Source organism: Lates calcarifer, linkage group LG12 (assembly GCF_001640805.2).
Source record: "Lates calcarifer isolate ASB-BC8 linkage group LG12, TLL_Latcal_v3, whole genome shotgun sequence".
Classification (NCBI taxonomy): Eukaryota; Metazoa; Chordata; class Actinopteri; family Centropomidae; genus Lates; species Lates calcarifer.
This window is the reverse complement of record NC_066844.1, coordinates 9965826-9993418: the sequence shown is the minus strand read 5'-3', so window position 1 is coordinate 9993418 and position 27593 is coordinate 9965826. Positions and strand designations below refer to the sequence as shown.

Here is a 27593-nt window from a genome sequence, read left to right as displayed (position 1 = left end):
GTTGAGAAAAGAAGACACTGGTGAGGATCCACATCTGGGATTTTTAAATAGAACTAAGCAATTATTTTAATGGAAAACAAATCTGGTATTTGTGTTCCCACCACTATTTTGCTTTCTAAAAAGACTAAAAGTTTTTTTTTTTTAATTAAATGATAAGTGAATGATAAATGATTCGTGAGAGTACAAAAGGCACAGTGGGTTTCTTCATAAGGTGTTTATCAGCAGTAACACAAATCAAGACAGTATTCTTTCACTCATCCTGTATTGTGTATACAGGATAATTCCTTTTCTCAGGACAAGTACAGGGATATACTGCTGTGTGCTCACATTTTTATTCTGTTACACTAACATAGGAAGTGTAAGACTAGGTTTTGTTGGTCGTTTTCCACATAAAGATCACTAGATGTCATATTTTACCTTTTTTCTACCGATTTTTGTTCATTTATCCAGACTCATTTGTCTGCCCTTAGAATCAGTAAAGACAAGATTCTTCTTCCTGTCAGTGCCCCGAGAAGCATTTCCAAGGCATTCTTTGTTCACCCAAGCAATCATCTGTATTGACTGTTAAACAACTCTATGTCAGTATCTCTATGGTCTTAACAGCTGCCTCCACAAAGCACGTGGAAAACCAGATTTCTGATGTGAAGTCTTCCGTCTCTGCTTATTTCTGCAGGCAGACAGAAACTAATTGAAGCAAGTGTGTGAGCAGGTATGTTGGTGGGGAGGAGCGCCAGAGGCCATGGCAATGACAGGTTGTCTTACTTGATGAAAAATTAGATGGTCTAAGGCCTGTCAGCATGTGGAAGTCTTCATTCACACGGCTTCAGACGACCCTCATACACTATCTACCAAGCATGGCTCTGACAGAGCCAGAAACCCACAAAGATGAACAGTCTAGTAAGGAGACCAGTGATCACCACCTGACATGTCAAGGCATGGACTCTACTGCTACTGCTCTACTGATCCATGTATTCCCAAAGCTCTCAGTAATAACTTTATGAGCTTCTTTAATAATAAAATTATACACACACACAGGCTTCAGATCTCAGACCTCGTTCTGATATTAACAACAAACGTCATTTAAAGGGGGAGATGGCTGTCACGTGGTCCAGTTAGCTTCCTGTTTACCGCCTGTCGTACTTTGAGACTTGTACACACATTGCAACACAAGTCTTCACTACAGCTCGACAACAACATAAGTATTATTAAGATCCTGCATGCACGGCATTTACTTCTGTTTAACTGTAATCTGTTTCCTGTCATGATAGTGGTTACCAGGGAGATATGAAGACGTGACATTTAAGGGAACGTGAGCAGGCCGGGAAGGATCCTGGAGATTTCCTGACTGTAGCTGGCTGGAGTTTGGTTACCTGGTGCGGAGAGCCGGCTGCTACTTCACCTCATGTCAGAACGGCAAACAAAACAGTGGTAATGTGGTGGAGGACTACAAAGGCCTGAAACTGTGTCAGATTAGTTTTCGAGGGTTTGGGGTTAGTGGAAACGTTCAGCCTACGCCTGGGAAGCTAAACTAATACACTTGCAGCAGCAGCCGTGCTGTGTGTGGCTGGCTGAAGGCTTCTGTTTTGAGAGTGGAGCAGCTTGCCGGTGCCCTGAATTCAGGAAGACTCCCCGGCTCGGGCCCCCTCAAGCGGGCAGTCAGGAAGAAGCTGGCTGGGAAGGGATGGCCTGGTCGGTCTTCCCGATCCAAAGGACAAGGCTCTGCGGTGTTTGAAGGAGGTCGAGTTCGGCTAGAGGCCACCGCCGCGGGTCGACGCGCCATGATGGCCGCCTCTTCCTCCTCCGCGGCCGGCGGCTTCACGGCGTCCGGGCTGTCGGTCAGAAAGAGCGAGGAAATAGCGGATTTGATAGATTTGTTCTCTAAAACACAGTACAGAGCAAAGGAAATCACTCCTCGGGTAAGACTGTGGGTCATCATTCGGTGTGCTTTAGTTTTTTTGACAACCCGTCATTGTCTGTTGTGTGTACGGTACGGCGGACTGCCTTACAGAATCAAGGCATTTTAAGTGACCTTAATAAAATACGTTATAGGTTCCGATTGTGACCTTTTAGAAACTACAAGGAGTCGCAGCTGACTTCGTATGAATGTGTTCGTTAAGCAGCACTTAATTCCCATAAATTTCCATGTTTTTTATGTATTGACTCCACCAGAAATGTTGACAACACCAAAAGTTTGGACACACCTTCATTACTTTCTATTTCTTTATAATACAGTAATATTGAAGACATCAAAACTATGAAGGAACACATATGGGATTATGTTGTAAACAAAAAAGTTCTTAAACTAACCAGAATCAAAATATGTTTTGTATTTTTACATTATTCAAAGTAGCCACCTTTTGCTTTGATGACAGCTTTGCACACTCTTAGCATTCTCTCTATCAGATTCATGATGTAGTCACTTGGAATAGTTTTCCAACAGTCTTTAAGGAGTTCCTAAAGGTGCTAAGCACTTGTTGGTGGCTTTGCCATTACTCTGCAATCCGACTCATCCCAATCTAAATTGGGTTAAGGTTTGGTGATTCTCATCAGAGCAAGGAACAGATTTCCACTGGTCTAATATCTATTCCTTTTGTTTCTTGGCCCAAGCAATTTTCTTCTTGTTTTTCCTCAGAAGTGACTTCTCTGCAGCAATTTGACCATCAATGCCTGATTCATGCAGTCTCCTCTGAACAGTTGATGTTGTGATGTTCCTGCTACTTGAACTCTGTGAAGCATTTATGTAATCTATCTGTCTAATCTGGGGTGCTGTTAATTTGCAGTTTCTGAGGCTGGTAACTAATAAACGTATCCTCTGCAGCAGGGGTAACTCCTGGTCTTCCTTTCCTGGGATGGTCCTCATGATAATGTTTGATGGCTTTTACGGCTGCCCTTGAGGATACATTCAAAGTTCTTGAAATTTTCTGAATTGACTGACCTTCATGTCTTAAAGCAACAATGGACTGTTGTTTCTCTGTACTTAGTTGAGTGTTTCTTGCTATAATATGGATTAGAGTAGTAGTCAAATAGGACTATTCACTGTATAATGTGTACCAACCCTACCTCTACACAACACAACCGATGCAAAGACATTGGAAGGTGTGTTCAAACTTTTGACTGGTAGTGTGTGTGTGTGTGTGTGTGTGTGTGTGTGTGTGTGTGTGTAAATATCATATATAAGTATCATTAAAGATATGGATACACACCGTGGGTACAGGAAAAGGAAGCAACACTACACATACATACTTGTACATACATCAGTCTTCTAATGAACAATTCTGGTTCTTTTTAACCACTAACATAATGTTTGTTTTGTTTTTGTTTTTTTCAGGTGGAGGCGATAGAGAAGCGTTGTCTGGAGTTATTTGCCAGAGATTACAAGTACAGTGTCATCCACAACTCCAATGGAGAAGTGTGTGGCCATTACCCTCGGCAGATAGTTTTCCTGGAGTATGAATGTACAGATGGCGAGACTGACAGGTACTTCTCCACTACTCAGACAGTTCATCAGTTTCCATATCCAGACACAAAGTCCAGCCCACTCGGTTACCAATTACTTCTTGTTTGTTTGTGTTACTCCTCTAATCATGCACACCTTCCTATGGTGCAGGGAGCAAAGGTCAGCTTACATCTCCAGCCCCTGTGATCACATCAAGATGGCACAGGGGTGAAGTGATTGTCCTGTCACATAAGGTCACGTTGTTGCTGGAAATAGGAAGCAATTTGCAATGACTCAGTAATTCCTGCTGATTTATGCAGTTGAACTATTTTCCAATGTACTGCTGGAAATAAAGATGTGCTTTATCATAGGGCCAAAACTATTTTTCACAACAAAGCCTTCAAATACTGTATTGGCTGAAGTTTTTCAGCACCAGAGTTTGGGTCAACTAAAAAAATGTGACATATTTTTGAAAGGGTTTGTAAGCATTATTATTTGTGATGAAACGTACTAAGTTGTAGGATTGAAACAATTTGTCAGTCTATAAATTGATGGACAAAAATGTAATCAACAAGTCAACATTTTATCAAGTATCACATACCAAATATGCATTGGTCTATAAGGCTAAAACCCTCTATTGTATGTTACTGTACAAAATGTGGTAAGGTAAATTTTCTGAAAGATAAATTAAGAAACTATGGATAAAATATCCAGAGAGGAATGTCTGTTTTTGACTAATCTAGTGAATTAGATAAGTTCTTAATGTTTTTTGGCAACTATTTTGATAGTTGAACTCACACATTCACTCACACTCTCATATATATATATATATACACACACATATATATATATATATATCTCACTTCAGTATAACCTGGATTGAATGATAAGAACAATTGATTATTTTGGGACGATGTTATTTCAGTTTTTGCAACAGGGTGTAGGTAACATTAATTATTGATATGAAATGTTTTGCAGTTACTTTGTCTAAATAACATGCTAAATTAAATTTAAGTTGGCTGTCTGATGGATAATGCAATTTTTTTTTGTGTACAGGTTTGAGAGCACAGTACAGATCAGTAAGCTGCAAGACCTAGTGAACCGTAGTAAGTTGGCCCGCTGCAGAGGGAGGTTCGTCTGTCCCGTCATCCTCTACAATGGCAAGGTATCGCTACACAACTTCAAACTCTACACTCTCTTCTTAGGTTTTTGATATCTGATATATTCAACTGTCTCCTTTAACAAGCTTACAAATTTCAAAACATTATCTTTGACCTGGCTTGCTAGTTTCAGATCAGTGCAGTTGTCATTTTCCCTTCCAGCACCCACATTGTTTAAATAGCAAATAAACTTTTGCCCATCTTAGTGCTCATGTGCGGGTTGATCTTGAATAGAGGTCTTGTCAGGGGCATTGTTGATGCATTGCCATCTTGAGGCAGTGGAAAGCGATTGTGCAACTGACCAACAAATACATGGTCTGAAGTCAATGGTGCAGTATTTCACAGCTATTTTAAGGGTGCATTATCAAGATAGTTACATGTGCCTAAATAGGTGGACAATATGTAAAGATTAAGAATAACAAATTGCATGTTGTGTGTTGCAAAACATTGCCATCCATCATGGATGTCTCTTGGACATAAATCAGGACACATTAGAGGACTTTAGAAGGCATGATGCTGGAGTGCATGTGCCAATGTCAGTGAACCCAAATATGCCAGCAACAGCAGGCAAGGAGATGTCAGCTGGCAGAAGAAGCTGGCAAGTCCACCACTGTAGTAGCACTCTGTCCACCAGGCTTGTAAGGGGAATGGGAGCTCACACTCTGATTTGGTTTATTGCATGTTACACCAAAAACATACCCGTGATTAATAGGAGACCAAGCACAACCCATTTGAACAATGGGCCTAGCGTTGCAACCTTTTTTCCTACCATTAGACCAGCAAAACTGGATTTGGACATGCCCTAAACGCTCTGACTCCATGTGCTTTAAACCATGTGCTTAGACTGTTGAAATAGAGCTCTTTGTGTTAAAGTCTCTAAACTACAAAGACTGCAAAATACCAAGGGTGTAAGAATTCTGCAACCCGAGACCAAAGCCGTGATACAAATGTCCACAATCTCATATTGTATTACAGGAAGAAAGAACTGTAAAACTCAAAAACAAAACAAAAGAAAACAAAAAAAGCATGCAGAAAAAAACAATCAAACTAAAAAAAAGAGAGAGGAATGAACCTGAAATGTGGCTCAAAAATAGAGACCTGAACCGAACTATGGATTTGGGGAATTGTTACATCCCTACTAAATAGTATATGTAATCTTGCTGCATACAACCCTAATTCCAAAAAAGTTGGGACACGGTGTAAAATGTAATTAAAAACAGAATGCAATGATTTGCAAATCTCATAAACCCATATTTTATTTGCAATAAAACATAAACAACATATCAGATGTTGAAACTGAGACATTTTGCCATTTCATGGAAAATATTAGCTCATTTTGAATTTGATGGAGGCTACACATCTCAAAAAAGTTGGGACGGGGCAACAAAAGGCTGGAAAAGTAATTGGCACAAATCTAAAACAAATGGAGGAGCATTTGACAACTAATTAGGTTAATTGGCAACAGGTCAGTAACATGACTAGGTATAAAAGGACTCTCTCAGATGTAAAGATGGGCAGAGGTTCACCAATCTGTGACAAACTGCATCTAAAAATTGTGGAAAAAACACTTTCAGAAAAATGTTCCCCAACGTAAAATTTTGCGAAGACTTTGAAGATCCCACCATCTACAGTGTATAATATCATCAAAAGATTCTGGGAATCAGGAGGAATCTCTGTGTGCAAGGGACAAGGTCGAAGGTCAAAACTGGATGTGATCTTCGGGCCTTCAGGCAGCACTGCATTAAAAACAGGCACGATTCTCTACTCGAAATAACTGCATGGGCTCAGTAACACTTCCAGAAGTCACTGTCTGTGAACACAGTTTGCTGTGCAATCCACAAATGCAGTTTATGGCTCTATCATGCAAAGAAGAAGCCATATGTGAACACGATCCAGAAATGCCACCATCTTGTCTGGGCCAAAGCTCACTTAAAATGGTCTGAGGTAAAACGGAAAACTTTTGCGGTCAGATTAATCAAAATTTGAAATTCTTTTTGGAAAAAAATGCTGTGCTGTGATGCTGTGCCCTGCGCACTAAAGAGGAGAGGGGCCATCCAGCTTGTTATCAGCACTTAGTTCAAAAGCCTGCATCTCTGATGGCATGGGGTTGCATTAGTGCCTATGGTGTGGGCAGCTCACACATCTGGAAAGGCACCATCAATGCTGAAAAGGACATAGAGGTTTTAGAGCAACATATGCTCCTATCCAGACAAAGTCTCTTTCAGGGAAGGCCTTGCATATTTCAGCAAGACAATGCTAAACCATATACTGCATCCATCGCAACAGCATGGCTTCGCAGGAGAAGAGTCCGGGTGCTGAAATGGCCTGCCTGCAGTCCAGACCTTTCACCAACAGAAAACATTTGGCCCATCATGAAGCGAAAAGTCCGGCAACGAAGGCCCAGGAATGTTGAGCAGCTTGAATCCTGCGTCAGACAATGGGACAACATTCCTCTCGTAAAACTGGTCTCCTCTCTTCCCAGGCGTTTACAGACAGTTGTTAAAAGAAGGGGATATTACACATTGGTAAACAATGGTAAACGCCCTGTTCCACCTTTTTTGAGGTGTGTTGCCTCCATCAAATTCAAAATGAGCTAATATTTTCCACGAAATGGCAAAATGTTTCAGTTTCAACAACTGATATGATGTTTATGTTCTACTGGGAATGAAATATGGGTTTATGAGATTTGCAAATCATTGCATTCTGTTTTTATTTACATTTTACACAGCGTCCCAACTTTTTGGGAATTGGGGATGTAAGACAAAAAACACAGCCTAGTTCAGATATAAAGAGGAGTGTGTTTGTTATGAAACTTTATTCAATGTACTGCAAGTTCCATTAAAACATGTTGTAACAGGGACTGAACTAGGGCTGGTTATGGAGCTAAAATAAGAAATATTTCCAAGAGCCACCTTGTCTTAGAATGACATTTTCTGATTTTCTGTGGTTGCCACTTCCTACTTTCATGTTGTGGCTGGACAGGTGACAAGATATTGTTTTATGCTGGTGTTAGCAGTAAAACAACATTGTATGATCTAGTTTCTTACTCATTGCAGCATATTTGCCGGTCGTCCACTCTAGCAGGCTGGGGGGAGCTGTATGGACGCACAGGCTACAACTACATCTTCTCAGGTACAGCACACAAGCACACACACCCACACCCACCTGCAGTCCAGACCCACCTACCCACCCATACCCATATATGCGCATACACAGAAACTTAAATTTAGCACAAAAAAAGAAGAAGAACTTGTTTCAACTTATTTTCCATGTGAGGTTTCAGTTGTGTGTGTGCTTTTTGACCTATGAATAGTTGTAGCAGCTGTCAGACAGCTGTCAAACTTTTCCTATAGGAGCTTAATGTTCCTCTAAATAGATGAGGGATGGCTTAATTCAAGTTACCAAGTGCAAAAATACAAAAACTTTTCTAGCACATAATGTAACATAAAAAAAAAAAAATGTCCATTCAAATGTAGCAAAATTTTAGCAGAATTTCCTGAAAATCTAAAAAAGAAAATGGAAATCTACATGCATTTCCATTCACTGCAGTTAAGATAATTTTAATTCTAGGGCTAAATCCTCAGGCAGGTGCTATTAAAGCATTGCAGAAGAGGGCTTGCAGCAAGAAAATGGAATTTAAATAACAGCCATGAAACCCCAAACAGAAACAAAAACATGTTGGAAATACTACATTTCTAATTGTTTCATGTATCAATCTGAGGAACCTTAGAGCTGATGTTTTCATCTGCTGCATTTTTTTGTCCAGAGGGAGTGTCACTGTCAATTTAAGCCACATAAGTCTGTTTCCATTGCGCATGCATAAAATGGTAGATAGAAATGCTCATAGATATTCTATCTGAAGTAACTCTTGGCAAATTTGTTTTCAATATTTACTAAAGGCAACTGAAACCAACTTCATTGAAGTTAAGGAACATAAAACTCTACAGTATGCCTTGGCTAAATGTTGGCTGTAGTTTTAAAATGGCGTGATTTGTGGTAAATTACCTAGGTTCCTTTTTAAGGATCCTTTTTTGATCAGACACATGAACAAACAGGCTAGCCAAACACTGTTGGAAAATGAAGGTGAAAGGAAAAAATATTACCTGTTAGAAACGTTCATTGTAATCCTACTTAACTTTGAAGGTGTTATACATGTTGTATTTGCACACACACAGTTTATCTGTGTATTGAGGAATTATTACCAGTGTTTCCCCTACCATAAGGGACCCCACCTGCCCTCCCAAGAAAAGCAAAGACAAAAATGTTAAAATCAAAAATCATCTACATTCATGTTTTTATCTCCCCGCTTCCTGTTTCACGTGCGTCTCTACATATGCGCCTGCACCCAAAAGCGAAAGAGAGTCAGGTTGACAACTTGCCATGTTAAGTTCAAGAAAAAGTCCCAACAAGAATTGTAAGTCTCAATCTAAAATTATAGATGGACAGACGTCAACCCCAAACGTCAGAAACATATTTTTTTTTTACGCGTCCTTTGCTGACAGGTGAGCTAGTCCTAGTCCATACAACTACAATTACATAACTCCCCACCCCCCACCCATGACAGTTATTCTAGGGGAAACACTGATTACAAACATTTCAGTTTCATCTCTGAATGAAGTGGTTTAGATAAGAATTGCAAGTAATAATTATCTGTACTTAAATCTGCAAATTATTTTGTCTGGAAAACTTAGGTGACATCATTAAACGTGTTGCCTGACCAACACTATTCCCAAAAAATATTCAATTTCTGTAACTTGTTTTTATGTAATTACAAAAATGTATGTAAGACCTAGAAAAGCAGGGAATTGTCACATTTGAGAATCTGAAACTATCAAAAGTTTTGATTTTGCTTGAAAAAAATCAATTAACAGAATAGTAGTCAGATAATTGATGACACTAAACTTCTCTTTTAGGCTGTGTGACTGCTTGTTACAGTGTCACTGTGTTCCCAGATCTCAGCGATTATTTTGGTGACCACAGAAATTTTTATTGTTTGATTTGACATCATTTGGAATTATCCCTATAACTTCCATCAATCCATCCATTATCTATACTACTTAACTGTTAAGGGCTGCGGGGGGGGGCTATTCCAGCTGTCATTGGGCGAGAGGCGGGGTACACCCTGTACGGAATCCTGTAACTAATGGATGCATATATGTATCTCATCCACGTTTATGGCGTTAGAGTTAAAGAACCCCTAGAACTGCTGAAACATTTACAATCTATTTGGATGGTTGACTAAAGGTGTGTCTTTACCAAACAGTTTTTGAAGCTGGCAGTCACTCTATGATTTCTGCAGGAATTGGCCAGTGTTTCAAAGCTAACGGTGGCATGTTGTAACGTGTACCAAAGTTACTTTAGAAAAACATATGGCAATGAGCATCCATTTTTACTTGTTTGTTTCTAATTCTGACCCTGTTGGGGTTTAAGCCAAATTATCTGCTAGGTGTGATTCTTTTTGCTCCCTGAATTTACTCTGTACCTGATGTCTAGCTCCTTGTGTTCAGGTTGCACATACCCAAAGCATGGGTGATCTGTTCCTGTCAAGCAGAGCAGTGGTCAGAAGGATAAAAACCCTCTCTCATGTTCTTCGTCTCTAAAATACTGGTTACATGCACTAAAACAGGTTCTGTTTATTATTGTATATATTGTGTTTATAACATGTTTCTAACTTGTTTTCATGTAAAAAAAACTAACATGATAGGCTGATGATTTATGGACTTTGAGTCCTTTGTGGAGGTTTTACCTCATGGTCATCTTTGTATGTTTGTGTCTTTTGTAGGAGGCAGTGATGACACATGGACAGAGTCAGAGGAGGTTCCAGAGGATGACAGTGCAGTCAGGTAATCAAATTACTTTAACTAGATTAGTGTACAATGTACATCAGACACTAGTTTATGAGCCAAATCAGTATGTGACATCAGTCACGTGTGATGGCAATAAAACAAAACAATGAATGACCTCGGTGGAGGTGTTAAGAAGTGATATATTACTATTTCCCTATCCCTTTTAAAAGTGGCATCATGACAGAAAGACAACTTACAACACTTTCAACATCTCTCTTAAAGGTGACTTGTGCCAGACAACATACTTTTTTCTATCAAGTGTTTTGATCTTAATTTTCTTCCACTTTTGTTTTTGTCTTTCACACGCACTCTCGTCATCCCTCTGCTGTCTGCTCGCTCTCAGGAATGGTGACTCCCAGCTCTTTGATAAGGTTCGAGGCCATGACATTAAGCTGCTACGTTACCTCTCGGTTCGCTACATCTGTGACCTGATGGTGGAGAACAAGAAGGTTAAGTTTGGCCTAAAGTAAGGAACAGCCTTCACACACTGTTATTGAGCTCACTGTTTGTAATAGACTTTGTAGGAAGAACACATATGGCTACAGACCCAGAGTATGTGTGTTTTGCTTCAGATTCTGCCATTAACTGAGGAGAGTTGATGTGGGCAGTGTGCCGGTGACTTGTCTGATTTGGAGAGGTTTAATTTTGAGGCTTAGCGTTCATATCATTCTGCGTATTTTAGGGGCTAATCCACTGTAGTAGTTGATAGCAGTGTTAGAATACATATGGAACAGATGGTATTTGTGCTATCTTGGGGTATACTTACTACATGTACACATTTTTTGATTGAAAATGCACAATGAATAATCAAAGACAACAAACTTAAGAACGACAGAAGGAATGGCACAGAATATGATGTTAAAAGGGCAGGAAATGGGCTTTGAGCAATTATACTGAAAAGTGAAAGCACTGGTTTTACCTGCATTAAATGTATAAGTTTGTTTTAAGATATGGTCAGATGTTCAACTGAGTTACAGTTATAACCAAACACAATTTATAGTTTTTATATTTATTCTTCCTGCCACTGACCTGCTTGATAGGAACAGAAACTAATAAAAAAAATATGACCTCTGCTACAAAAGGTCAAGGTAATAGGAGAAATAAGCGTTAATTATTAAATATTGGATAGCCCTCAGTTAAAGCTGTATTTATTACATATGTAATTTCAATTTCTCATGTTGTTTTATTTTGTCTTTTTGAAACCTGTCTATGTCATGATGAATATATTGGATTCCATGAATCCACTCACCCCAGTCACCCCACATTCTTCAAGACAGTGGTGGAGGTGCAGCCATTTTTGACTGAGGCCTATTAATCAACCCAAAACTTTAAGTTAATTATAACTAATTCAAAATCCATGTTCTTATTCTTACTCTCACAGCCAACCTGGAAAACATTACAGCCAATTCTGTTATAGTGTACCAAGCTCCTGACGTTTTATATCCGTTTTTATCAAGTTTAGTCCTTAGTGCAGATAAAGTAATTATTGTAGGTGATTTTAATATTCACGTTGACATTGAAAATCATAGTCTTATTGCGTTTATCTCACTATTAGCTTCTCTCAGTATGTAAATAAACCCACTGACTATTGTGCCTCTAATAAAAAGAAGATAAAAAACAAAACAAAAGAGAAACAAAAGAGATTGGCTCCATGGCTTAACTTGTAAACCCACATATTAAAACAAACCTCATGAAACCTTGAAAGTATGAAATATGGTGTTCCACCAAAGTGGAAAAATCCCGCTTAGCATGACAAGGACTGAAGCCAGGCTTACAGACAGTCATAGCTCTATCAATCCATTTATTCCTTCAGCTCTCAGTATTGATGACTTCATGATAAAGATCAAATTTTAATCATGAGAGACAAAGTTTTCCTCCTGCCCTCAACTGGCACGGATTTATCCTCGAACACAGGATCCATAGAAACAGCTGTAAAACCTGATATACTGTGGCAGTCAAACGTTCGGACACACCTTCTCATTCAATGGTTTTTCTTTATTTTTATTACTTTCTACATTGGAGATTAATATTATTTTTGTCTACTATTTTAGATTATTCAAAGTAGCCACCTTTTGCTTTGATGATAACTTTGCACACTCATTTCTCAGTCAGATTCATGAGGTAGTCACCTGGAATAGTTTTCCAACAGTCTTGAAGGTGTTCCCAGAGGTGCTGAGCATTTGTTGGCTGCTTTGCTTTCACTCTGCAGTCCAACTCATCCCCAGCCATCTCAATTTGGTTTAGGTCGGGTGATTGTGGAGGCCAGGTCATCTGATGCAGCACTCCATCACTCTCCTTCTTGGTCAGATAGCCCTTACATAGCCTGGAGGTGTGTTTGGGGTCTTTGTCCTGTTGAAAAACAAGTGATGGGACAAACCAGATGGGATGGCATGTTGCTGCAGAAGCTGGTAGCCACACTGGTTAATTGTGCCTTGAATTTTGAATCAATCGCCGACAGTGTCACCAGCAAAGCACACCCACACTATCAAACTTCCTCCTCTATGGTTCATGATGGGAACCACACACATAGAAACCCTCCACTCACCTTATGTGTGTCTCACAAAGACATGGCATATGGAACCACAAATCTCAAATTTGGACTCATCAGAGCAAAATACAGATTTCCACTGGTCTAATGTCCATCCCTTGTGTTTCTTTGCCCAAGCAATTCTCTTATACTTCTTCTGCCTCAGTAGTGGCTTCTTTGCAGCAATTTGACCATCAAGGCCTGATTCACGCAGTCTCCTCGGAACAGTTGATGTTTTGATATGTCTGCTACTTGATCTCTGTCAAGCATTTATGTGCGCTTTAATTGGAGGTGCTTTAATTTGCAGTTTCTGAGTCTGTTAACTCTAATGAACTTATCCCTTGCAGGAGAGATAACTCTTGGTCTTCCTTTCCTGGGGCAGTTCTCATGAGAGGCAGTTTCATCATAGCATTTATAGCTTAGTTATCACTTACTAGTAGATATAGTCTATCTGTCTTTATTAACATGTTATGAACCACAGTCCTTTAAAGTAACTGTAATTAAAACTCTCCTTAAAAGATCTGGTCTTGAGCCAGCCTTCTATAGACCCATATCTCTCTGTTCCTTTCTCTCTAAGATTCTTTAAAAAAAAAAAAAGCAGTTTCCAATTAGCTGTTTGACTTTCTACAGAACAATAGATTATACAAGGATTTTCAGTCAGGATTTAGAGTGACTCACAGCACAGAGACCGCACTGGTGAAAGTTGATGACCCTCTAATTGCATCAGACAAAGGATTTAAGCAGGCTTAAAGGTACTGTGTGGAAGGATGCTCTCGCTTGCACTCTGTAAGTAGTAGGGCATAGACTGCAGTTCACTAACACTAACAAGGGTTTTCAGATTTCTCCATATAGAACCTTTAAGTCCTGTTTATAAGACAGAATTCAGTTAGTAAACATTAACAATGAATAATCCATGTAAGCAAAGTTAGACACAAGGTTCTGTGCTTGGACCAGTTATGTTCACCTTATACAGAATATGGTTCTTTCAGTCAATGTTATTAGGAATTAGGAAAAAATTCCATTGTCATGCAGATGAAACTAATCAGCTAGGTTCAAACATACTTAAGGACCTAGATGACCAGCAATTCCTGCTATTAAATTCAGACAAAATTGGAGTTATTGTACTTGGGCCCCAAACACCTCAGAAATGCATTAATCTCAAAAACATGCTGAAAATTAGTCAATGCTTTTGTTACTTCTTGGCTGGATTATTGCAATTCCTTATTATTAGAATGTCTCCAAAGACTCTCCAGTTGATCCAAAATGCTGCAGCACGATTACTGACAGGGACTAGGAAAAGAGATCATATTTCTCCCATGTTAGCTTTTCTGCACGGCTCCTAGTAAAATCCAAAATAGAATTTATAATCCTTATCTAGAAATCCCTTAATGCTCAGGCACCAACATATCTTAAAGAGCTCATAGTGTCCTACTATCTCACTAGAACACTGCACTCCCAAATTCATACTTTCTTGTGGTTTCAGAGTCTTCAGCTGTTTGGCTTCTTTCAGTTTGGGTTTGGGAGACACCCTCTCCACATTGAAGACTAGTCTTACAACTTTCCTCTTTGAAAAAGCGTATAGTTAGCGCTGGCTCAGACTTACCTTAATCCATCCCCTAGTTATGCTTCTACAGGCGTAGACTTCCAGGGGACTTCCCATGCTGTGTCATGTTTAGAGGAAACCAGTGGTGATGCATGTTGGTGACAATGTCATCCTGGTGTGAATAGGACAAAGAACAGGGTTTGAGAGCATCTGCAGAGAGAAATGGCAGAAAATCCTTAAATCAGTGTGTGCTAAGCTTGTTGTGTCACACCCAGGAAGACTCAAAGCTGTAATTGCTGCTGTAGGTGCTTCAACTAAGGGTCTGAGGTTTTCCTTTAAATAATTTTTTTCTAAAAAAAAAAAAAAAAATTAATACATTTCTAGGATTCTAAAATAATGTCTCCGATTTGTCATTACTAGTGCAGTGCCAGTCAGCTCCGTTTTACTTCTAATTTTGAGTTATAACAATTGAGATTCACAAAATGTTTAATAAAGCCCCAATGCCATTGAAACATAGCTGCAACTCATTGCACTGCAGTGTCTTTTTGCATATATGCCAAAATATATACTATACTGATATATGTGTCTTAGGCAGTTTTGGCCAATGAAATGGCCGTGTATTGTGTAAATGTGTTATGTATTAAAATACCACATACCTGTGAAAGCTCACAATTTATCTCCTCTTGTTTTTTGGTGTCTTTTTGTCTGTTCAGTGTGACATCCTCTGAAAAGGCGGACAAGGCCCAACGCTACGCAGACTTCACTTTGCTTTCTGTGCCTTATCCAGGTAAACAAGCACAATTGACTTAACTCTACTAGAGCTAGACAGATAAATTGTTCCGGGTGGATGCCATTTATCTGCAGCATATTGCATATCGGTGTATTTATTTGCTGATAAATAACAAGAAACTACAGTACAGCACTGCCAAATATTTGAAATAATTTTGAAACACTGTCTCCATTACATAGAGACCACTGACAAGTAAATTTTTAGACTGTAAAATTTCTCACTATTTTTTTACTTTATCTTTGTCATAATAGCATAAAAATACAAATAAATCCTCATCATAAAACATCTCAACTGTTTTTATTATTATCAGGTGATTTAATATCTATACTGGTACTGGCCTCGAACATTCAGTATCAGGAAGAGAGTCAGCATCAATCTAAATTAAAGCTGCAAGCAGTGTTGAACCGGCCCTTGTACCCCACGCCCGTCAGGGGACTGGCAGCCACGGGGTCATAGCAATTCATGTAATTGCATGACCATTGGACACAGAACGAATGAGGTCACATACTGTGCCCCCCTAGTGTCTTTGCACCTTCGGTACTCGGGCCATAATAATAACCTCTACAAAAACAATAGGTTCCTCACAACTTCACAATGGTCCCAGGCAACTTTGTTGCTCAGGCCCTAATAATAATAAACACTACAATTCTACAAATACAACACTACAAATGATAAACAGAGTGATTACAATAGCATCCTGGCACCTAAGTTGCTTGGGCCCTAACAAGCTTGTAGGAAGAGAATTGTACTGTGCAGTGATTTTGGCATAGTGACATTGCAGATACATGACACCTCTGGGACTCAGGAAATCTGTAAAATCTGGTGCTATTTTTTTTAACAATAATAATAATAATAATGATAGCAACAATAAGAATAACTTGTTATTGACAAATTTCATGGAAGCCCATTACAAAAACATTAGTGGCTATGATTATTTGGTATCAAAGATGTCAAAAACAATAAAAAAAATAAATAATTAAAAAATACCTTGTTCATTACCACCTAGAAGAAAATTGTTGAAATTATAATTTAAAAATAGAATTTAAATAATTTTTTAACAACATAAAACAGGATTAGAAAAAAATAATAAAACAGTTTTTCCACCTAATAAAGTATGTTAATATTCTCCATAAAAGCTTGCAAAAAAAAGTTCTACAGAGATGCTCTCAGAGTTCTTAAACACTTCTTATCGTTGTTTGTCATTTGGAAGAATGAATTTGGAGTTTAATGTTAGATCATATGATAACAAATAATTTTCTTGTCTTTATTTAGGGTGTGAATTTTTTAAGGACTACAAAGACAGAGACTACACAGCCGAAGGTCTGGTGTTCAATTGGAATCAGGTACAGAGTGTATTCAGTCTGTGATTATATGGGAGTATGGATGCAAATGTTGCAGTTTCCTTAATTGTTAATCTACAGTTTGTATTAGTCACTTTAACAATAAATAGTCAGTTATCACCAATAATTTATGAGATACAGAGGGCTTCCATGTTTAATTGGAGAACAGAGATCAGTCGAAATCGAATAAACATGAAACAGATTACTGCAATCTCCCCACAACTGGTTTCATAAAACGTACTTCTACAGGATAGAGTTGACATGTATTTCATACATTTCTGTCTGAATTTAAGTTACTCTGGACCCGTCACACAATTCCTTTTTGTCGTTATTTTAATGGCTCAACTTTCTCAACTTATATATTCATTTCAGTGTTATTGCATTCTTAGTGTTGGACAGGAAACGTTATTGAATTGTAGCGTACAGCACTGAATTTGTCACTGTACATGTCTTCCACATAAAGTTGATCGCGGTTCTCTTTTCCTAATTCCTTGTCAGCTGTCCTTTGCATCTTCCCTTGACCTCATGACGTTGTCCATCGAGGTCAAGGAAAAGTGGTTAGGAAAAAAGATTATTGAGACTATTGGACCACAGCCCAGGACTTTCAATAGCTGGCCACCTGTCCAAACTGAGCAATTTTTGGCCTCAATTTTAAAGTCCCTGTAAAGCAGTAATCCTAATGCATTCTGGGTTAGTCTCACCATAGAGAAATGTGCTATTAACCACTCAGCTAAATTTAAATGGTTAAAAAAAATAAATATATATAATGTTAGGTTTCAAAATTATGTTAAAATAAGTGGCTCTCTCTGCTCTGAGACGCTGGGGGTGTGTCCGTTGCAGGCACTGAAACCACGCCCACTCTAACTCTGCAGCACAGTGACCGTTATCACCCTGTTAGCATCATGCTAGCACCCATGTTAGCAACACGACCCATAAAACAGATACTAGCAGCCTTGGAGTTGTGCAGATGTTCATGTTTGAATCACCAGGGAATATACACATTAAACACACACAAGGTTGGTTCGACCTCATCCAAAAGTGACAGTGGATTACCGATAGATTCCTGTTGTCACCAATGAAACCTTGAAAAACTAACCGGAGTGAAAAGGTCACTTAATCCACCACCCCCTCCACCAGGACGACAATATAGCTAACTAGCAAAACTTGCAAAAGCTTAAAGTTGAGCAGAAGGAGCGCTGATGCTAATGCAGCACTGCTCTTTATAATCGTTACAGTCTTAGGGGCGGGGTTATGCTGAGTGGTGGGTCCAGTACGTGATCGAGCCACCATTTCAGACCCCTCCCATAAAATCCTGAGAATTAAACTGATGGAGAATGGTCTAACTCCACAATGAAGTAACACATAGTTTAGAGACTTAACACATGTTTTCAGGAAATATTTTGACACCTGACATTTAGACACAAATCTCTTAATTTGCTTTACACAGACTTTAAGTTTCATGTTTGGGGGAAACCAGACATCAGGCTTAGAATTGGTCATCCTTCTGCAAATTTCTCCAGTCTCCAGGAACTCAGCCAGGGTGACCAATGGATTCTTGGGTCACCTCTTTTACCAAGGCTCTTCTCCCCTAGTTGCTCAGTTTGGCCCATCAAGGTGTAGAAACATCTCAAAGATGATCCAGAGAAACCAAAGTTAAATTTCAAGTATAATAACAATGGGTCTGAATACTTAGTTAAATTTGAAATTAATTTTTTTTAATGAATTAAAATTCAGTTTTGGCTTTGACATGGGGTCATGAGAGTTTAGATTGATGAGGAATTTTTTTAAAATTTTATTTTGGCATATAGCTACAACATTACACAATGTGAAAAAAGGGAAGGGGTCTGAATACTCTCTGCACTGAATGCACTGTATGTCTCACTTGGATGGCAAGGATGCGTTTCTCTTTCATTTGTGCCAGCACACGTTTACCTTCATCTTGTTAAACTGTGAGAGGTGCCACCCAGTGGTGCAGCTGGGTCCTACAGTATCAAATTGTTTAAATTACCCCAAGTAATTGGTAATTGATTAATCATTAACCTCTGTATAAGGCAGCTTGGTTCTGTTGAATTAAACATATGTCACTTTGTCTCCTTTGACAGGACTATGTGGATGCTCCTTTGACAATCCCTGTGTGCTTTACTCATAACTTGAATATTGACTGGACTCAATACCAGGTTAGCTCCTTTCTTCTCTTCTCCTCTGCTACATACTTTGAACTTCTTTTATTAGTGCTCAGTGCACAGTCTGCTACTATGTTTTTGTCTGTAGTATTTGTGCACAGACACAACCTGCACAGTGCTTTGGTCAAAATTCATAACCACGTGCATTGCATACATACAGGAATAGTTATAGTGTATCTATTGATTCATGCTGCTAAGTCTAACACTGTTCGAATCGAAACATTCCACATATGCAAGGCTTCAGTGACCGCTAGGTTCTTGGGTTACCTCTGTTACTAGGCCCTTCTCCTCTGATTGCTTGATTTGACCAGGCAACCAACTCTAGAAAGAGTCCTGGTTGGTCCAGACCTCCTCCATTTGAGGACTGATTGTAGATTGATGAAAAAATATATATTTTAACATACTGCTAAAACATAACAAAATGTGAAAGAAGTGAAGAGGTCTGAATACTTTCAGAATGCACTATAGATATTGAATAGTTAATTTTGTTAAAGAAAGAGCTGCAATGTGCTGATACACAAGACAGATACTGCCAGACAATGTGGCATAAAATGATTTTTTCAACTTAAAGGATAGATATATACATTGTCTGGTAAGGAGTTAAAACTTCACTTTTTAATGCTGTCATTTCTCAGCTGTACTAACAGCGCATTAACTCATATATTTGTGTGTGTTGATCAGTCATGGGACCTGGTGGAGCAGACCCAGAACTACCTGAAGCTGCTGCTTCACATCATCAACAATGATGGTAGGTGGTGGTTATGTTTGTGGTAGGATCCCAGCCCTTTAGTTGACCTGTTTAGTGTATGTATAGTCTGTACACTCACAATGATTTTGGGCTTGAGCAGATGGCAAAATTAATATCATACATTTATGTCATCAACTGAGAGAATCCATGGACCCATGCCTTGTTCAACAGTCTAGACTAGTGGGAGTGATGTAAGGGTATGGGGAATATTTTGTTGGCATAGTCATTGCTAAAATGGCAGAATCAAGCTCTGAAATTATGTGATACTGTCATGTCAACATGGAGCAGCATTGCAAAAGTTATGAGGGCAAATGGAGGCCCGACCCATTAGGGCCTAATAATGGGTATAACCCAAATTACATAGTACAAGAACAGGCATTCAGGGTGCAGAGTGGGAGGAATTAGGTGCCACTGTTACAAGTGGGTATACCTTCAAAATGAAGCTGTTATTTTAAGGTAAAATTGTTGCAGTGTTGCTTTTAAAGTGTTGCTGTTAGTCTCTAAGATGATTTTGTGTGTTGTTTCAGATGAGAGTGGCCTCCTGGTGCACTGCATATCAGGCTGGGACAGGACACCTCTGTTTGTGTCCCTCCTCAGGCTTTCCCTGTGGGCAGTAAGTTCTTACTTCCTCCTCTGCTTTTGCTTTTTTTTTTTTTTTTTTGATTACCTTTATTCTCTCCAGGTGGTCTCACCGTGTGGCACCCAATCACCAGCTGCATGACGTACTGTGGATGATGGTCTGTGTGATGTTTTTTAAACATGGGATGTTTGAGATGTTTGACTTACTTCTGTCATGTTGTGTAACAGGATGGCGCAGTGCACGCCAGCCTGGAGCCAGCCGAGATCCTTTATCTGACCATCAGTTATGACTGGTTCCTCTTTGGGTAAGAATAATCATTAACATCATCAATATCATAATTTCATGACTTCACTGTGAGCCAGAACTCACAGGGTGTGAGCTTGCATAAATATTTTAGAGATGCATTTGCAGTCTCTTGGTGCCATCTCATGTTAGATGCACTGTTTGCATGTGATTAATATTTGAAAAGTGACTGGCTATAACGAGGCACTGGCAGCAGCAGGAGAGGAAGGCCAGGACAACATGAGATGAGAGAAATAATAAGATTGTGGCTTTGCTCTGAGTTTCTCCTTTCATAATTACTAGCGCGGTCTCTCCAGTTCACTGCTGGGCTTGACTTATGCATTGATTGGCTGAGTTAAAGAGCCAGTTAGTCCTGATTACAAAAAAAACCCACTTGTCATGTAATGGTATACATAATCATATCTATCCAGATATTTTGGATTTTATGTCCAAGAGACCATTTTATGAAAATTCTGCTGTCCCAAGACAATTGCAGAATTTGTTAATACTCCTCAATAATGTGAACAAGACTGGATAGAAATCTAATATAAGGTTGGACCGTGCATCGGTGTGCTAAATTGTGGTGAGTTTATTACAGGGATATTCTGTTCAGGATGTGATAAATTTGCAATGACCTGCACTATTTGCACAAATTCATTTTGAAAGAGCAACAGCAAAAGGGGAAACTCTATTCAGCCAAGCAATGGTGTAACTTCATTATTCAGAGTCAGTCAGTGACAGTCATGTTACAGGTCTGGCCCTGCTGTTGAAATCCAGCCATTTCTACTGCTGGGGCAATGGCTTGTTTAACCTGGCTACTGTACTGTCAGCTATTTCAGTGAGCAGTTTTTTAAAATTCTGTTTGGATCTCTATCAAAATTTTAATTTTTACAATATGTGTACTTAATGCATTCAAAATGAATATTAAAAATGTATATTAATCCCAGTTGTAGCATTTGATTCAAAGTTTTTGTAACTTTTGTCTTTGCATGAACAACATGGCACTTTGTAGAGTATTTTCTTGACATAAATAAGTGGTAGCTGTAATGTAATGCAGTACATATTTCTGCATGTATTTCCAGTCACATGCTGCCAGATCGACTCTCCAAAGGGGAGGAGGTAAGTTCATCTCCAACTGAAGATTATTTTTTCTATAATGCTGATAATATAGCTTCTATTCAATAATAGGCAACTGACAGGAACATAGTGTTATGTGTGTCGAGTCATAATCAATGTGATAAAGCAGCTGAAAATATAATATCTTTTGGACTGTTTGTTGAAAGGCATTTGTAGCTGCAATGAGTTTTTGAAATGAAGGCAGCAGAAATGAGACACTGATTTATTTTGAAAGGCTATAATGAAAAGACCTTGACAACTGCACCTGATAAATCACATGAAATAGATGGGCAAAAACTATTAGGTCTCTCAGTTTGAAAATTTGAACTAAATAAGGTCACAATTGTGTCTGAATACATAAATGTGTCAAAAGAAGTGATGGTTATCATTTGTAAACATTGTAAGTCACAAACCGGTTTTACAAGAAATTGTAGCTTCACCTTCAAGTTTTTGTTTTAAGAGAGGCAAGATTGATATTGGTTGGATGTTTGACCAAGACTTTTCTATTATTCCTTATGTGTAAGATTATTGTAAATCAGGCCTGATAAAGCCTGTGGAAAAATACATTTTGCAATTGTGAATACATATATAGTATATAATATAGATTTGTTTGTCTCTTTTGTTCCTGTGTTCATCATGTTCTGTTGGGATATTTTCAGCAAAAGTCAAGTCTAACTGAGTCTAACATCAGCTGATCATAGCTTTTTACAGATACTGTATATCAGTCTTGGCATACATGTAGTCCCATTTGCAACAAGGAAGCTCAGTACAGAAATCCCAAATAACATGCCACTTGTAGTTTATCAACTACAGAGTATGTACACATTTATTTTTAATCTGTAGCATGTCCTGGCCATACATTTCTTGAGTACAGTCCTTAAAACAAATATAGGGTGGTTCTTTAAAGATAATTGTGTAATGTATAATTAAAACCCATTATGTCTTTGTCTTAAGTACGGGTAATAGCCCCAGAGTAGTCTTAGTAAAACAGAATAAAATGTGGTCACAAGACATGTTGCATTAGAGACATGTAATCTAATTTTGTCTAAGGTGGCAGTAACAGGCAGCTGTAGTGTGTTTCTCTCTTCACCTGCCTTCACTACCGAGTGATATTTAAAGAATGATGCTATGTTTCCTTTTCTGATCAGAAATTGTTCTTCCCACAGATTTTCTTTTTTTGCTTCAATTTTTTGAAGCACATTGTCTCAGAGAAGTTCTCTGCTATTAAGAAACAGAGGTGTGTTCCTCAATTTATGTTATTATGTCTGTTTCCTTTCTTTCTTTCTTTCTTTCTTTCACCAGTTTCCATTTTCAAATTTCAACTTTGTGAATCCAGTATTTTTTCTCTTTTGATCTATTAGATGTTATTTCATCAAATTTTCTATTTCTTTCAGAAGGAAGAACTCCCACTTCAAAGACAGTGATTTCACTGTCGAGGACCTCTGCCAGTTAAGTAAGTCAGTGTGTCTTATACATGCCTCCCTCCACACATGCCTGTATGGTGTACCTCTGACAGACCTTTGATGGATGTAGCTGATTTAATACTCATACAGTTTATTCAATTTGTTAATGCCATGTGTATGTTACAAACAAAAAAAAATATTACAATTTAATGTATGAATAGAACAAAGTGGAATGGATAAAGAAAAAAAAATAACTTTCCTAAAGTTTGTTTCAGTCAGAAAAACTAATTTAATGTCCACGTCCACAGTCTGTGCTCATCCCATGGCAAGAAGAAACCATGAATTATGAGTTATGTTTATTCATTTTTTTTTTGGTGACATACTTGTGACACACACTTGGGAGCTCCTGTCTCTGAGTGCTGTGAGTTTACAGTGTTAGGGCAGAGACCAGGCATTGACACTTATTTAATCTGATTTAATCTATTTAGACAATTGCATGGATCAAAAACATCTTGTGTCACAAATCCTATTTCTTTAGGTTTTTAACCTTTAGTAGAGTCTTAAGCATAGCCATTAGTATGCTACTCTGTCACACTTAATCAGTTTCACAGGTATAAATAGCTTCCTATGAATTCTGTTTATGCTGTGAAGACTGAGGACCATTCAGTATTCATGACCTGAGTGCATCATTGCCTGAAAATAAGTTTTATTGTGAGAGCCATTTAAAAATATATATACATCTGCATAAAACAGGGTAACCTCAATGCAGATTAAGTACAGTGTTACTCAGTTCAGCAGTTAAACCTGGAACCTGAACTAACAGGACTCGGCTGTCTGATTGGATACAGAGTCAAGGGATCGTGGCAGTGTGACCAGTTTGAGCAGCGAGTTCTCCCTTATTACTGAGGAGGTGGGCCCAACCTACAGTCTCACTAATGATACTGTGGACCTGTTCTCCAGCCAACCCCAGGCCTCCACCTGGTCAGTATCACTTTCACATACATACACAAAATTCAGAGATTAATATATGTTTGAGGAAAGTTGATGGTAATTGTTTAATCATTGGTATTTTGTCAGTATATTTACATGATTTATTCCTTGATTTATTTTTGTTTTCATGTAACTTAACCCATTTTTACATCAAAACTCATAAAATGAAGTTGAACTAACTACTTAACTTAGTTCATAACTTAAATTAGAGTTCAGTTTCTAAGTTGGCTAAACTTAAAATGATTTACAGTGAGGGATGTTCCTGTTGGTCCCCGCTGAGTTAGCAGTGTCCACTTTGGGCCTGAGTTGACATTGCTTACAATTTTCAAGTATTTGAGTAGCTAACTCAGTGTTTTGCTGGATGTCAGCTCTTTGAAACTGGGTCGGGTTCAGCTTTTTTGCTGGACCACCCTGTATTTTTCCTTCCCCTCTGTGTCTGCACCCCTGGTGTGTCTGCACAGTGGCTATTTTAGTGATGTGATCATCCAAGTCAGTCAAAAAGAATTTCAGTCAGTATAGTCATCCATTTTTCTTTTCTTATATTACAGCAGCAGTCATTTGATAATCACAAATTCTGGTGATGATGTGATCTCCTTTCTCCTCAGGAAAAGAGGCACCACCTCCTCCCCTCAGATGGTTGTTTGGAATAAGCAGAACCCTATGGACGAGCACCTCTCCCATCCCCTTAATGAGGCCAGGTCTTCCAGCTCCTCCTCTTCCAACCAATCAGAACACGCTGTTACACGCACTGGCAGCAGCCCATTGGCTGTCCCCGGGAGAAGGTGAGTGAGCTGATGTAACTTCATCAGGCAGTCCAAGTTTGCGTGACATCATTTTTATATACACACTCTTGTGTTGTGTAAATTTTGAATGATCACCAGAGGTGCACTGCTTTAACTCTGGAGATTCTTCATTTTATTCATAAGCAGGTCTAAACAGTGGCTCACATACATACTGAGAGAATATCCTCCTCTGCTGTTCAGTACTGGCACTGAATATGAAAATGCAATTATTATAATACAATTATTTTGCCATATTCACATTATATACATGCAGTATATACATTACAGCTGCCTATAACAATCACCTACAGCAAGCTAGAACTAACGTAGAAAGCATCTGTAGTGAGCTCTACTAGTACTGATTACCTTCTTAAAGCAAAAAGTAAGAAATATAATCCTAGTTAGGAAGGCTGCCGAAAAGTAGCCCACCCACCTCAAGAGGATCCCGCAACTGAGATAATGATAATGACGGATTCTTTTTCTTTCTTTTTCTTCCTTCCTTCCTTCCTTAATTCTTCAGGTTGGCAGCAGAGTACAGTCGATCAGGTTCCTCCCTCTCTACAGAGTATGGGAGTTGGCAGATAGTTTCTGGTTGTGGTAGTATCCATGACCATGCACCCTTCCCCCTACCCGTGGCCTCAGCCTCCTCCACCTCTTCTGCTGTTGCTGCTGCCTATGATTCGCACCTGCCCTTCAGTTTTAAGGATGATGGGCCAAGTGGACGAATGTAAGTAACACTGTAAAACAGTGGACAGGTGTCTGAGCTCTAGATGTCAGTTGTGAAACTAGTCATAGCAATGTTTTCCAAGCTTTTTGAAATTAATTTGCACAACTGTTTGTGCTTATTTGGGATAGCCATTTTTGAGATGAAATGTTGGTTTGGCAACATATAGCGAGACACGAAAGTTAAGGGGGTTTCTCACCTTTAAACTGGCAGTATAGGTAGTCACAGAGCCAAATTAATGTCTATGTAAAAGGTAGAGTCAGCATGGCGGAACAAACACCGACCCACACTGACGCTGCTGTGTTACACATCTTGCCTCTTGACTCCACAATACATGCCATATAAACCACACACCGAGGCAGCATTACAACGGCTTTGTGATTTCTGTTTTAAAGGGGCTACTGATACCGATGCTGAGTATCTCATTGATACTTTCCTTTGTTTTTATATATATTGTTCAGTTGTCTGATAACAGAAACAAACAGGAGGAGGAAAGGAAAGGAAGGAAGGAGGAAGGAAAACCCAACATTAAGTGTCTTAGCAAGGTGTTGGGCCACAGCTTCAGTGCACCTTGACATTGATTCTACAAGTCTCTATTACTCTACTGGAAGGATGGAATATCATTCTCCTAAAAGATATTCCCTCATCTGGTATTTTGACAATGGTGGTGGATGGTGCTATCTAACATGTTGTGTACTGTGTTCAACTGGTTTGAGATCTGGTGACTGTGAAAGCCATAGTATGTGATTCACATAATTTTAATACCCATCAAACCGCTCGGTGACCATTCAAGCGCTATGATGAGATGGCATACTGGAAAAGACCACTCCTTGACATAGGAAAGAAATGATCACTCAGAACAACTTTGTGTTGTTCCGTCTAAGGGGACAAGTGGACCCAAACCATGCCAGCCAATGCTCCTCACAGCATAACAAAGCCACCAGATTACCTCAGTGTAGGTGTCAAGCATTCAGGCCTGTACCATTCTCTTGGTGTAAACCGCACATGTACTCGCCCATTTATTGAGAATACGGCGAGGGTTGACTTATTATTTTTTTCCACATCTCTGTAGACTAGTGCCTGTGGTGTGCTGTGAAAAAGAATGAAGCAGAGAGTTAATGGTGATGAAGACTGTGTAAGCTCTGTGGTGTTTAATTCTGGAATACACTGGGGTCAATCCAAACTGCCTCTGCCTGCATCGCTCTGTTCTTCTTTTCTGATTTCTCAGACTGACTTCATCTTTTTTTTCTCTGTTTCTTTATATTATTTTACAGCACTTTTAAATCAGAATTTTGGTCCCTAGATTTTCTTTTCTGTCTTCTCATCTTGCATCCTCTTGTTTCTTCTCCCTCCTTTCTCTCTACTCTCCAGGTGTCCCTTACCCTCTGAGCGTCAGGTCCGTCTGGAGGCAGTGCGGGAAGTCTTCCTGGCAGCCTACAGCTCCACTGTGGGCCTTAAGTCTTCAGCGCCCAGCCCCTCTGGCGCTATCTCTGGGCTTCTGGAACAGTTTGCCCGTGGGGTCGGCCTTCGAGGCACCAATGCCATTATTTGAGCCCTCTCAATGTGACCTTGGACCCTCCCTCTGCTTCCATCCATCCACAGTTGATTCAACATGGACTAAGTACAAGTGCCAAATATCTCTGCTCATTTCAGGGATGAAGCATTCTTTTTTTTGTTGTTGTTGTTGCTGAATTTTATGAACTTTTAATCTTTCATGTTGAGTTGATCTGTCACGTTTGGGAAGGGAAATGTTTTCAGCCACTGTATCAAAAAGGGATAGTTAGAGGTCTTTCTAGCTGCTTACATGTAAATGGCTGAGAGTATGGGGTCTGTACCTGTCACTGGCAGAATATAAAGAATTCTTCCTTCCTCTGTTGTTTCTTTATCTGTTCACACATTTTTTTTGAATCTCTAACAAGTCCTTGCAGTGACCGTTCCTGCCCCTCTTGTTTTGTGCTGCTATTCCCCAGTGATCCAAGCACAGGATTCTTTAGTTTCGGTGGTTGCTGATGGTGAGATATACACAGCACTTAATGTGTTCCGAAATGGCACCAAGCCTCTTTTAGTTTGTAAATTTGGCACAGTCAATTAAAATTTGATTATTTAATCACATTTAGAGCTTACAGCTTTGCGTATGAGGCAG

At 39.1% G+C, this 27593-nt stretch overlaps 1 protein-coding gene across 1 annotated transcript; it reads left to right on the top strand.

The window, feature by feature from the left end:
- Window positions 1-1096: 1096 nt before the first annotated feature.
- On the top strand, window positions 1097-27322 carry mtmr14 (myotubularin related protein 14). The gene is made up of 19 exons (XM_018667549.2): window positions 1097-1916; window positions 3329-3477; window positions 4493-4601; window positions 7653-7728; window positions 10379-10439; window positions 10786-10908; window positions 15226-15299; window positions 16575-16645; window positions 18745-18819; window positions 19507-19573; window positions 20101-20186; window positions 20381-20457; window positions 21518-21554; window positions 22718-22788; window positions 22946-23004; window positions 23803-23935; window positions 24550-24726; window positions 25247-25453; window positions 26822-27322. The coding sequence occupies exons 1-19, from the start codon at window positions 1779-1781 to the stop codon at window positions 27000-27002; spliced, it is 1971 nt and encodes a 656-aa protein (XP_018523065.1). The 5' UTR covers window positions 1097-1778; the 3' UTR covers window positions 27003-27322.
- Window positions 27323-27593: the final 271 nt, after the last annotated feature.